At 35.6% G+C, this 13,731-nt stretch overlaps 1 protein-coding gene across 2 annotated transcripts in view; it reads right to left on the bottom strand.

Annotated features, from left to right (window-relative positions):
* Positions 1-8,833: 8,833 nt before the first annotated feature.
* Positions 8,834-13,731, bottom strand: part of XK-2 (xylulose kinase-2) — a 43,321-nt gene continuing 38,423 nt past the window's right edge. For both annotated transcript variants that reach the window (XM_089418212.1, XM_089418210.1), the window contains 8 exons: positions 12,736-12,800; positions 11,911-11,966; positions 11,592-11,712; positions 11,425-11,499; positions 11,089-11,142; positions 10,838-10,932; positions 10,449-10,623; positions 8,834-9,507 (listed from right to left, as the gene is read on the bottom strand). In XM_089418212.1, the coding sequence (XP_089274338.1) occupies positions 9,275-9,507; positions 10,449-10,623; positions 10,838-10,932; positions 11,089-11,142; positions 11,425-11,499; positions 11,592-11,712; positions 11,911-11,966; positions 12,736-12,800 (874 nt within the window). In that variant the 3' untranslated portion in view covers positions 8,834-9,274. The remainder of the gene's footprint in view (positions 9,508-10,448; positions 10,624-10,837; positions 10,933-11,088; positions 11,143-11,424; positions 11,500-11,591; positions 11,713-11,910; positions 11,967-12,735; positions 12,801-13,731) is intronic.

The following is a 13,731-nucleotide window of genomic DNA, read 5'->3' as shown; positions in this document are numbered from 1 at the left end:
TATATATATATATATATATATATATATATATATATATATATATATGCATGGAATTTTCACCATGGTTGTTACATTTACCCCAGCAGACCAGTTAACGTGGGTAAATGTGGGAGGAGGGTGTTACAATGCTAGTGACAAATCGCATCTACAGGCTATGAAAATTGATGCCAAGATTAAGGAAATACAACCCTATGCAATGGAAGAAATTGAAAAATATTGATATATTACATCTTTTATGAAGATTAAAAAGTCATGAGGATATTTGAGCAAAATTTCTTGAGAAACCTTGTTTGATTGATGTGGAAAGGGTTCTAATATATGAATGCATAAGGGCATCTTGATTTGAAAGAGATCAAGGAGTCAATTTATCCAAGTCCCCGACCAGTCAAAATGGTTGGAGAAAATCTAGGATGGATTACTCTCATTGAAAGAAGAAACTCTAACTCCTTGATAATGATGAGGATGCAAGTAGACCAAGATCAAGAGGGAGATGATATACTCTCAAAAGATAAGTATTTTCTTGATTATTTCTATTGTTTTTTTAGTTTTAGTCTCTTATCTTGATTTATCTTGTCGTGGCCTCTCAATGAGAATTGTAGGTACATAATAAGGATTTCCCTAGTCTTAGCAATGGATGGAAGAACAGGATGGAAAGAAGACTTGTGATTGATGAGCATTGGATTCAAAGGGAACAGAAAAAATTAGCAGGGTTAAAACTTTGCAGTCTACTATGACTTCCATAATACGCAGAAGCTTTCTGAAGAAGGTTGTTGAAGATGAGCCTTCTATGAGATCATGACCTAACTATGTTAAGAGATGGATGAAGAATCTTGGTTCTACCTAGTGGATTGTATGTCCATGGAATCTGTTGATTGGTTCATCTAAATATTTAATACTTATCTAAGAAGGCTTGGTCAGTTGGCTCCAACTTTTATGTCAAGGTAATCTGGCAAAAACCTGATGAAGTTTGCCTTGGGCAAGGGAAGGATGTTATCAAGATCTTGCAAAAGTTTCAATAGTTGGAATGCTAGCCCATGATAACTCCCATGGTAACAAACATGAGGAAGAGGAAATAATTTGATTCTCCATTATGTTTAGGAAACTAATTGATTCATGAATGGTCTTCGTCAATATTGGATCAGATTTTTGGTTTGCAATAAACACCTTGAGTCAAATGGAACCCAAGCATGATCTTTGGGTTATAGCAAAGCATGTTCTTAGATGCCTTCGTGGTACTATTTACTATTGATTGAAGTATGTTGTTGATGGTAAGAACTGGTTACTAGGATTCTTATACTATTCCAGAAGTAGTGGTGATGAGAAATGAACTGGAGGTTGTTTGGGCCTTCCTATAATGAGCATAAATCAGTATTTTGTGGCACAAAATTCTATTAAGGCAAGATGTAAGCCAACATGTGTAGTGACTCATGAAGTAATTTGGATTCAGAAGTTGCTTTTTGATTTGTTTGGTCTGATTCTAGATACCAAAGTGATATTATGTGAAGTTGTATAAGAATCTAGTGTATCACGGCAAGTCAAAGCATAATGGTACCTAGTATCACTACTTTCATGACATGGTACAGAAAGAAGCAGTGAAGCTCCAGTATATCTCCATTGGTGAGGAAAGAGTTGAAAACCTCTCCCTAGAGGAATGTTTGTGTATTTCAAAAATGATTTGTGACTTGTAGGGAGTAGTGATCTTCCTAGATCATGTTGTTCTTCCTATGTCACACTAACTTGTATAGGGTTGTAGTCCCTATGTCAATGTGGTTTGTATAGTAAGAATGGTTTGATATATTGATCAGTGTCGTGGATATTCATTTTCCCCGTGTCTTGTACTATGACGTGTATAGGGTTATTACCTTGAGTTTTGTACATTGACCTGTATAGGGAGAATGGTCATGTGAGCAATATTTGTGTGTCTTTTACTTTGACCTATATAGCGCTTAACATCCCTATGTCAATTACATTGACCTGAATAGAAAGATGAGCATCTTCCTTAGTCTTGTACTTTGACTTGTTTATGGATTAACACCCATGTGTCAAGTACATTGACCTGGATAAGAAGATGGACATTTTCCTACAACCTGTACTATAACAAGTAACCTAAATAGGAAAATAGCCATTCTCCTGTGTCTTGTATTATGACCAGGATAGGGTTGTAGTCACTGAGTCAAGTACAGTGACCTGTATAGGAGAATGGGGTTAGAGCATACTTGGTTGGATAGGATCCCCCCAACATCTAGCTCTAATTTCATAGAGAGATTATTATTACCATGCATGGATAAGGCAGTGCTCTAGTTCTACAGTACTAGTTGATTGATTTATATGATGGTACCATGTTTATGAGACTCTAGTTGTTTGATGTCTCTTCGGGGAGAGTATGCATGTAGAGTACCATGGTGATTTGGTACTAGGTGGTGATGTTGGTAATTCATTTATGATGTTGATCTAATCTTGGTCCTTTCTAAGAGAACCTTTCAACTTGTATTACATCTTCACTATGGTTATGAATACCTCCCCAGCTGAGAGGGAGTGTTGAAGAATGTGTAGTTATGGTCAGTCTTCATAATTATCATTGTACTTGAGAAAAACAAAATCATTATTGTTTCTAGAACATTCTTCATGCTTTTGATTTGGTCAAAATGTATTTTTGGAAAGAAGAAAATTGTTATTTTATTGCTCCACAAGTGCTAAGTCAGATCACATGATGGTTAATTGGTTTTCCTTGAAACTCTCATTCAAATCACACGATGGCTTGTTGGTTTGCCTAGAAAATCACTCATTCAGATCACATGATGGTTATATAGAAAGGTTAATCCACTCTCCTTTGTATGCAATTAGAACACACACATTATTCATCTGCTCTCCTATGTGAAACTACCTGAGATATGTAGATATGCTCATTATACTTATGATATGAAGTCAGACGTTCGAGATCTGCTCATTATACTTATGATATAAAGTCAGAGGCTTAAGATATGCTCATTATATTTATGATCTTATGTTAGAGTTTCGAGATTTTCTCATTATAATTATGATCTGAAGTCTGGCATTCGAGATTTTCTTATTCTAATTGTGATATGAAATCTGGTATGCCGGATCTGCTTATTATCATTGAGATCTGAAGTTTGGTATTCGATATCTTCTTGTTATCATTGAGATCTAAAGTCTGGTATTCAAGATCTACTTATTATCATTGAGATTTGAAGCTTGGTATTTGAGATCTTCTTATTATCATTGAGATCTGAAGTCTAGTATTAGAGATCTGCTTATTATCACTGAGATATGAAGTCTGGTATCCAAGATATGATGATTATTATAGTGATCTGAAGTCTAGGTCAGAGATCTGAGCTTAGATATGAGTTCTAATATGATTGTCTATTGTGATATGATGAGAGGATCAACCTCTCTTCGGTGATCGTTGTTGGACATTCATTTGTGGATACTTAGCACTTGCGGAAGCCTTCTTGGGTCAATATAATCTTTGTCTTGATATATTGTTGAAGGATATCTCTAAGAAATATTTGGTTGGGTTTCCCCCTTGTGGGGTTTTTCCCTTGTATTTGACCTAATTCAAGTGTCTCTTATTATTGTACATTGTCATCTCTTCTTTCCCACTATTCATTTAATTTCGGAAGAGTAATTACTTGATGAAGTGAATTGAATTGTAAAGAAGACCTAATACATTCACAAGTAATTCCTAGTGGTTCAAAAAATCCTCTTCTACTTGATTTTTTCTAAGAAATTTAATGTCTAAAATTTTACCTATTATTACGAATTCTTACACTTTAGTGCAAAGCCATCATAAGATGTTAAGACTAGTGTAACATGGAAGTGTTAACATCATCACCTCAACAACAACTTCCCTTTTTTTGTGAAGGATGAATCCTAGACAAAGGAGGCTTTCTTAGTATCCTTGAGGAATCCCTAGGAAAGACACAATCAAGTTTAATAATTCCTATATAGCTACCTAATATTACCACCAATCAGGTATGTTTAGAGAGTTAAGGATTAGGTTATTATTGAAGTTAAATTTGATATGCGAGTGGATGAGGAACTGTGGTTCTTTAGAAGGTTTATCACATCATTATATAAAGCAAAATGATCCTCAAACATTACAAACATAGAAAATATTATTCATTGTTGCAAAACTTGAAATAAAATGATAAATTAACTATAAAAAAAATCAATCCTTCAGATAAATAATAAACTAGTAAAAATAGGGATTAGATGATGAATGAAATTAGGGTTTTAACTATACAACAATTGCATGAATTTTAATACATATAACAACCTAGAAATCCTAGTTTTCCAAGCCTAAATAGGATAAAAATAAAATCTAGCAAATGCAATTATCGTTTTAAATATGATTTACAGGTCAGGCACATGCATAAATAAGAAATTTCCTAGTCTTTTATGGTTGAAAATAAAGTTATCACTAATAAACTCTAACTTTATCCTAAACAATAAATATAATTTAGATTTGAATTTTATGCTTGATCATTAAGCAAAGACTAGTGCCTACTTATTTTTTTAGGTCATATGAGGTCAATTAAGGACTCCTTTAGGAGAAATTAAGAGGATCTAGGGTGATATTTAATGTTGTCTACTACTAACCTTAGAATATCTACCTAGTACCTTACAAAATCCAAGAAATTGAAAGGAAGAATCTCCACTGGAATCTTCCTCGGGTTTTTAATAAGGGATTTATTCAAGAAGAAACCAAAAGAATGTGTCCTTTCCACTAGAAAGGTATAACTACACTTAATAATCATCCATAAACAAATCCAACATGAATATAAAGACCACTTATTCATAAAATCAAAATATCCATAAACCCTTGAAAATATGTAAAAGTTGCAAGATCATCCATAAAACTATCTCCATGAGAAGCCTCTCTAGTCATCCTTCCATAACATTTTAGGTAAAAAGGAAGAAAAGTAAACAAGTGGTGATATCTCCACAAGTAGCAATTCTACAAGTAATGAGTGCTTCTCTTATTTATTTGAGAGATATATAACTTCCTTACCCACTAAAATCCTTAAATGCATAAAATAATGTGTTCATCTCTTGCCAACCCTAGAGATAAGGAAACAATAAATAAAATTTCCATGGTACAATATGATATGTAAACTTGCATGAATATTCCACTAGAACAATTCATCACAACTAATCTTAATATTTTGAAATTCTTAGTTTATGCAGATTTAATTCCCTAGATCTCATATTAATTATATCTAGCTTATGGCTTAAATTTAAGAAATAATTGAAATATGAAAATGAAAGAACAAGCACAACATGCACACCATCCACAAAAATGAACACAAGATTTATCCTAGGAAACCAAACGAAGGAGAAAATCCTAGAAGTGGAGGCCTATACTCTACTCTCTTTGCTTCAGTTATAAAAATGCACATACAAAGGAATGAAGACTCACGATAGAGTTGCATCTTGGCATTGTGGCCTAAATGGCTAATGCATAATCCTCCACCTCATCTTTTATGCTCACAAAATACCACTTTTAGATGTTTTTCTCAGTTATGGAACAAGATGTGCTACTAAATATTGGAACCCGCTTCTCCTCCTAATGGCATGGTATTTAGCATAGCCTAGTAACCATTTAGGGGTAAGGTTTTAACTTACTTGACCTTCAATTTTGATAAAGTTTTGAAGCTTCTATAACCTTCTTGAAAGTCCACATATAGCTAATCCCACATGTATTAGTAATGGGGTGTTGACATGTCATCCACTCATACCATGGTAGTCAACAAAGTAGGTCAACTTGCAGGAGGCATAACTTTTGAATGTGAGCCTTGATTGAAGTGATTTCCACACAATTGGAAAGGTCTTAGTGTGTAGTCAACATCAATGGTGTGTGCAAAAGTTCTAGCCCATGCAACCCCAAAAAATTTCATTTGATGCCTCAAAATGGATCTAGAAGGTTTTGGACTCCAATTTTTCAAATTGATAACTACCAATAAAATGGGCCTTACATGCAAATTCTTCCAAATTTCCACCCAGGGAGTACCAAGATAGATGTCAAATTATATGATGATCCAAACTGGAGCACAAGAGTGGATAGGTCTCAAGACCCCCAACAATGCCTCATAAATGAAGAATAATCCTCAAAACATCAAGTTGTTCTCAAAAATGTGTGCTCCAAGGGCACACGTGTGGCATAAATGCTCTCCAAAGGTGGACAACTCACTACAAGCAATGTGCAAGGGCTCCAAAACTAAAACATTGCCTCTAAAATTCACAATGTATCACCTCCAAGTTCCACTTCAAGCTCTAAAAGGTGTAATGTCATCATCAAGGTGTCCAATCATCAGAAAAAGGTGCAATATCCATATTGAAGGCGCAATGCCAATCAACAAAGTTCCATGTCATGATTGAAGGTGCGACATCTCATCTCCAATGTGTGGTAAAACATCTCATCGAGGTTGCCAAGTCATCATGAGGTCCAATTCTCTCCAAGAAATTCAAACAACCTTAATCAAGTGTTGGAGAAATATATCATCAACATCCTCCAAAAGGACCATGTATATGCAAGCATCATCATAAAGGAGAAGCACCAAGCACCCAGCGGTGACCATCTGATGCATGTACAACAATCAATGTAACATAAAAGGTGAGTCATGTCAAATATAAAAGCCATTACGTAAATCACAATAGGTATCTTCTTCAAACTTCCCACTAGCTTGTGGCTTTATACAATTTGGCAAGTTTAATTATGGAAGGGTCATCATAACCATATTATGTGTCAATAACTAGGAAGAGTATTTCCCATGAAACCAACCAAGTTGCAAGTGTAAATGACAAAGGTGTAAATTGTAGTTTACTTCATGGGAAAGGTGTCATTGACATGCAAGGTTACATAAGATATTCATCATCATGAGTGCCTTTCTAGAGGGATTGTTTATGCATTCGATTACCCTCTCCACAACACTATGTCTTATAATCCATTTTCGTGTATTTTTCTTATATTCTTTATTTTGCTCTACAAGTCCTATTTTCTTGTATATGCACTTCATTGCACAAGGGTCAAGATAATCTAACTTTGTCCTTTATTTATGCATTTTATGCCTATCATTACATAGGGGTTGGGGTAATGGCCTCATAGCTAGGGGATAGAGCCCAAGCTTACTTTTGACTTTTTATTTCTCATTAATATTCCTTTAACTTTTCTTTTATATTTTGAAATTCATATCATGCTCTTTCTACTTTTTACATGGTTGTATCAACCTCAAGCATCCAAGCCCATTCTTGTGGGATTATGAAGCATGAACCTTTCGGGGTACATGTAATAGCGAACCTAAAAGAAAGAACAACAAAATGGGGAATATATGGAGCACATTGAGCGTGAAGAGAGATGGGCATGTTACCCTTATAAAAGTGCCCTGTAGTTCCACTCTCCCCAAGAGTGGCAACACTTGACTAAGAAATTGATGATAACCACCAAGGTGAGACAAGGCAAAAGGCATAACTTCCAAGCATCATGATTCATTATCTAATTCGACCTATGATCCCTACTTTCATGACAAATATATTGACTGTAAACACTTAATATGAAGCAATCAACAAATGTACCTCGGGGATCAAAGCACCATAGTCATCAAGGAGTGAGCTTAGCATGATATAAGAGGCATCTGTGGACCCCTATCTGTGGAAAATACTAATGTTATCATCATGACCACCATATGTGATGTGAATCATAGAAGAAAAATCTCATATAATTACCTCTATAAGTGAGAGGTAACAATACCAAAGCGTAGTAAATCTCTCTATTGATCTTCATCTCTAAATTCTCTTTTTTGTACTCATGATTGCTTCGTAAATAAACTTGCGTATAGTTTACTTAATCACATATTACAAATCACGTATTCATCAAATATCACAAATAAGAATTAATCCTTCACCAATGTCCCTAAACAATAAGCTTTGCTTAATCCTCACTGAACCCCATTCCTTGGGTGCAATTTCCACGACTTAATTGAAATCGTAACTTATTTAATTTTTTCCAAAAATTATAATATTTACAACTTTAAAGCAAAATGAACCACACCAACTATATATATATATAGAATCAATATACTTATCAATATTCTTCATCAATTATCAAAGAAATACTCATCATTACATCACCAATGCTCATAATAATCATCAAGGAAACTACGAACATTCATCGTGAAAATCAAAATACTCATCAATAGTCATGGGGAGAAAATAATCATCAAGGAGCTAATGAGTCCCAAACATCATCTCTCCCAGTCAAGCGTGACAAGGTGCATATCACCAAGGTCCTCAATAAAGTATCAACAGGAAACAACCATCATGCACTGGGGTGTCACAGCATGTCCCCTGACGTACCCATTTCGTGGGGTCACATTTCCACAGCTTTACATACCCATTTCCAAGTTCTGAGCAACTTAGTGTTCACCACTAAATAAGGATCAGTGCCATTCCCCCTCATATTAACCCTGATTAGTCTATAAAAGCTTCGTATACCGCTGCAGTGCTCAACTGTTTTTAGCACATAACTCCAACAACGAAATATACGCTGCAAGGTTAATGGAGTAAGCAGCAAAATCATGCCAGTTATTGAAATGTCACAGAGACAAAAAAGGATAAACTGAAGCTTCCATTCAAAATTTAACTGAAGATTCCATTCAAAATTTATGTCCGTTATCGCGAAGAAGGGTAACCAAAAACTAGTATTTGACGTCCAGCTTTGCGTTCAAATGCCACAAAAGCGTAAGAACACCAAATACAAGATTCTGAGTTCAATACATTCAAAGAAACAAAAGTATACATAAACGAATCATCAAAATACAATTCAATTTTCCCTTTGGGGCTTACTTTCTCATCAACAATGGGCAATTCGAAATTACAGTAGTCAAGCATGCAAAGGTCTATTAACATAGAGCAAGGAAAATGTTATAAAATGAATATTCTACTAGAATACATAAGGATAGATGAGGACATTTACCAAATCACCCACAACCAGTTTCATCCATTCGATATAAGTAACCCATCAACATTCATATATGAAAAATAGTTTCTGCAGCTGCCATCAGTCTGTGTTGATGGTAAGCAAAATTGTCACCCTCAAACAGGACTATGGGCAGTGACTATTTCTGTGAAAATGATATGATTTAAGCCACCAATGGCAGGCTCTATGACTATCATATGAAAAAATATTAAGCCCATGGCATGCATGCAACCATCTTTGCTTTCACTGACCATTGACCTGGTGGATGAGGAGATGCATCTATTTAGTAACAACCTGCTCCACCAACTCCTGCTCAATTTTCATCCTCTCAGACATAATAGAGCCATACTTGGAGTATAAATCCGTGTCACCAGCAGGGGCAGCAAGTTTACATGCCAATGATGTATCTTCTGATTTTTCTTCATATAGTTGTGAAATAGGTACAAATTTACCTTCCTTTTGGCATACCCATCCATGAGCTGCCCTCAATGCAGCACCTAGTGAAGCAGAATCTGCAACCATCAAAATGATCAAAATAATCTTTTAAAAAAACCAAATATGATAACTAGAATATACCCACAGAATAATCAAACAACTAATAGAAACGAGGGACTGTTTGGCATGTTATAAATTTCTCTGTTTCGAATCATGACAATGACAAGTTAAATCTCTGATAAAGGACTTTGAATACTAAGCCACTTTATTGCTAAAAACAGTGAAGGCATGTAATTGCTAATTTTTTTGTAACTAATCTGAGCCTAGGCCGGGGCCAGCCTGTCTATTGGATCGAAGAACGATCTACCCACAGTGGGATGCTATCCCCAGGATTGCTCGAAGCTCAATCAAGCTTGGATATCCCTTGGGATATAGTTTAATTCCCCCAAAAGTGACTTCCATCCTCAACCCCTCCCCTTAAGGTTTAAATCTGAGACCTGGTGGGGACTAAACACCACTAAGCCAACTGGTATATACATCATGGGTTTTTAAAAATTGATGTACATCGGGGTGGGCTTTGGTCCACTTATGTGCATTGGTCATGAGATCATTTGCTATAATCTCTTTGCATGCAGCTATACATTTGACCACTACTTCAAGGTGCCCCTATGGTTTCAGGTCAGCTCATGGGAATTGAACCTTGCCCAATGGTGAACCAGTCCTCGCCTTCCACCATTGGATCCAACCCTGTTGGGCAGTCTGTAACTACTATGTTATGAAATTCATATGGAAATCACTAGTTATCCTAGGACAGCAAAGCCAATGGTTTTGGATTCCGTTAAAGTTTTAAACCACTGAGGAAGCTTGGTAATAATGACATTTAACGGACCTAAACTTTGGTAATGTATATCTTCAATAGATAGTTAAGATATTGTCAGGTCGTACACTACAAAAGTTCTACTCTCTCCGTTGGTATGTTTGGGAAAGCTAAAATATAACCAAATGGTTAGTTACATACCTGGCCTTTGAACAGTATAGACAGCACAACCAAAAATTGAAGCAATGACAGAAAGGAGCTGGCTATTTGCAGATGCTCCGCCAGTTGCTATCAGTCGTTCTGGTGGTGTTGGCATTCCTATCCTCTCTGCATGTGCACGCATTGACAGGAACTGGCCTTCAATAATTGCCCGTACCTTCAATTAAAACAAAAAATGAATGAAAATAAGCAACAAACCTTAATATTTAGGTACATAATTTTATTTGAGGTAGGCATACCTGTGTTAAACATCAAATTATTAAAAAGAACACAATCATGTGGCCATTAATCTGTCAGATTGTATGGAAAAAGTTTTACTAGTGAACTCAGAAAATCAAAAGCCTAAAACATAACTTTTCTCGCTGCCCTACCTCAGAAGGTGCATCAAACTCTGGCACATTCCGAGTTGTTACACCACCCTTTGCTTGATCCTCATCGTTAATCAGCTGATAGCGATGGATTCCAACTTCAGGAAGAATCAGAACCAAGTAATGACTCAGATAATAGCAATGTTTCTTGGAAACGTTCAAACTTGATAGATAAACAGTAAATAAAATCATTTGAAACACGCTAAGTAAGGGGATTAAAAACAAATGGATAGTCTATATATTATCAAAATTACCTGGGAGAGGAGGGAGAATCTCGGGTTCTTTAAAGTAGAATCCTAATTTCCCACCTGTGGAAAGATATCTGAAATGAATGATCTGGAGTGCATTTCCTCAGTAGAAAGATGAAAAGTACTGTTCTATATTTCTAATTCAATCGATACAAATTGAATTAATGCATTGCTCTCCAATAGCCAGATGAGGAAGCTGGCTATGTTAAAGTTTGTTTTCACTGATAATGTGCACAAGATGATAATAATTGCATAAATCATTCATGTTCGATAATGATAACACCTAGCAAGTAATAAGACACGAATATGAAGAAAAAAATTCAAATCAAAGCACTATAAAACCATTTAGAGGAGGAGTTTGATCTAAAAATTTGTTGAACGTGTCCCATGATCCATTTGCACAGCGGTTTCGAATCTCTGCAAGAATCAAACAAGTTGTCTATTATGTATTTCAAATAATGGATGTCCCTAAGATTCAAAATGTATACTTGATATCAAAACAAATCTACCTTCTCGTGTTAGTGACCCATTTTTGTAAACCAGCATCACCATATAGCAATTTGGATCAACAGGATTGGGTAAAACATGTCCTTCTAGGCCAGGGTGTGGTTCAGTTGTAATTCCAAAAACCTAGAGATCCAGAAGAAAACAAAATGAATTGCTAGCTTTCATTACAGCACACATAAGATTTTATTCCATAAACAATGAAAGATTAGAGGAATGAATGTTCTACTATAAGTGGTGATATAATCGGAAATAGAAGCTACATTCTTAGGAGAAAGTGATAAAAAATAATCATTAATGCGTCAATGTAATCAGTAAACTCACCACATCACTTGTACCCAAACTGATTGCAAGGTCTCCAGGACGATTCAAAGCCAAACCTAGTCGCTTAGAGAAAAAAATTAGGACCAGGAGTTTACAAAAGTATTTAATAACATTTCAGGTATATAGAGCATGAGGTTAGTATGCATTATTATTCGAGTGTTAGTTTCTTCTCTCCTTTAATAGCCTTCTTTCAAACTTTACTGATATTAAACTAGCAATGTATCCACCACTGAAACTGAATAAGGGCATTTTTTTGACAATTGAAACCATCATTGGACAGGGAGAAAGAAAAAGAAAAGATGGAATAACACATTTTGGAAGAAGCATAACCTTGAAGCAAAAGCAGCAAAGCACTGAGCTTTCTTTCACAGATCAAAAAGACATAGAAATGTGCAAAAGTGCCAGCTAGAAATTTCTAACATTAACCTTTTTTAGCGATGCATGAACATAAGTTTTTGAAAAGAGTGTGACTATGAGTAATCTTTGAAGGATTAACATTGACCCTGCTCTGTTAGTTGAGGGCTTGCGGCTCAGTACTTGGCTCTCATTCCCGGAAACACAATATAGAATTTATTCAATTTGAGAGCACTTTCGAAAAGCATTTATTGACAAATATTTATTTAGAGACTTCATCTATGACACTTCCACTTAGAATTACAATTTGAACTGGCGAAAGATATTACATAGGACTGCAAATCCCCCTACACCTTTTTGTCCACAATCATCATAATCATAAAACCGTAACTTAAAATCAATGTGCTTGGTAACACTATGTTCCCAACCTTTGATGGACAGTGGGAAGCAAAACGGAAAAGTAAAATATACCTGCCAAGCTATTTGGATTGTCTCCAGACCACTGGATAACCAAACATTTTTTGTCAAACATGAACCTGAAAGGTTGAAACAACAGATATAAACAACAAAACAATATTTATCAAAAAATGTCTAATAAGGCACAGTTCTAGAAGGGTCATATCTTCTTAGAAAAAAGATCAATACAACAAAGGCATCCCTTGGAATATATTCTAAAACAGAGCGTAGCAAAATCGTTCCATGATAATGAGACTTATATACAAGATGATATCAAGCTACCTTTCAAAACAAATCTGACAATTTTTAATCAAATTAATCCGGAGTTTCAAGTTTATAGGAAAAAATCTCATTGACTTTTTTCAAATGCATCATATATTACTTCATGAAATATAGAGTTACATCAGGAACAAAAAGTTACATTGTGGGACGACAAGATTACCATGAAATTCCTGTCCTAAAAAATCCAGAAATGCTAAGATGAGAGGGTTCCACATGAAAAGTAGCCTGACACCTGGATTAACACAAGGTGAATACTGAACAGCTGAACTGTGCACATTAAAATTTGCAGCTACCTCTAATCATCCAAGTATCTTCAAGGAGATGAGCTTTCCAAGAAAGCACAGCAGTGAAAAAATAGTTGAATTCAGCCTGAAACCATGCCCAAAAAATCTTGGTATATTGGCATCTCCACAAGACATGCTCAACCGCATCATCTTTACCAAAAAGTGTGCATGCAGTTTTTTGTAAACCCAACTTTTTGAACCCTGGTATTGACAGCCAAACCTTGGCAGAGCATAAGCCACCAAAATACTTTGTGCTTCAACAAATATTCAGATTTCTAAATAGACTGGTACATCCTTGGCCAGCCTGCTTGAGGGTATCTCACCAACATAGAACAAATTTGGAGATGCATCTTACAAGGTCATAAAGGTCATTTCCGCATAGTTACATAAGGGCTTTCCAGGGCATTCCGATCTTCCTAGTTAGGCCCTGACCCATGGAGTTGCA

This window comes from Pinus tabuliformis, chromosome 6, assembly GCF_031772625.1.
Source record: "Pinus tabuliformis cultivar Carrire ecotype Pingquan chromosome 6, CPIR1, whole genome shotgun sequence".
Classification (NCBI taxonomy): Eukaryota; Viridiplantae; Streptophyta; class Pinopsida; order Pinales; family Pinaceae; genus Pinus; species Pinus tabuliformis.
This window is presented reverse-complemented; position numbering and strand designations above follow the sequence as displayed.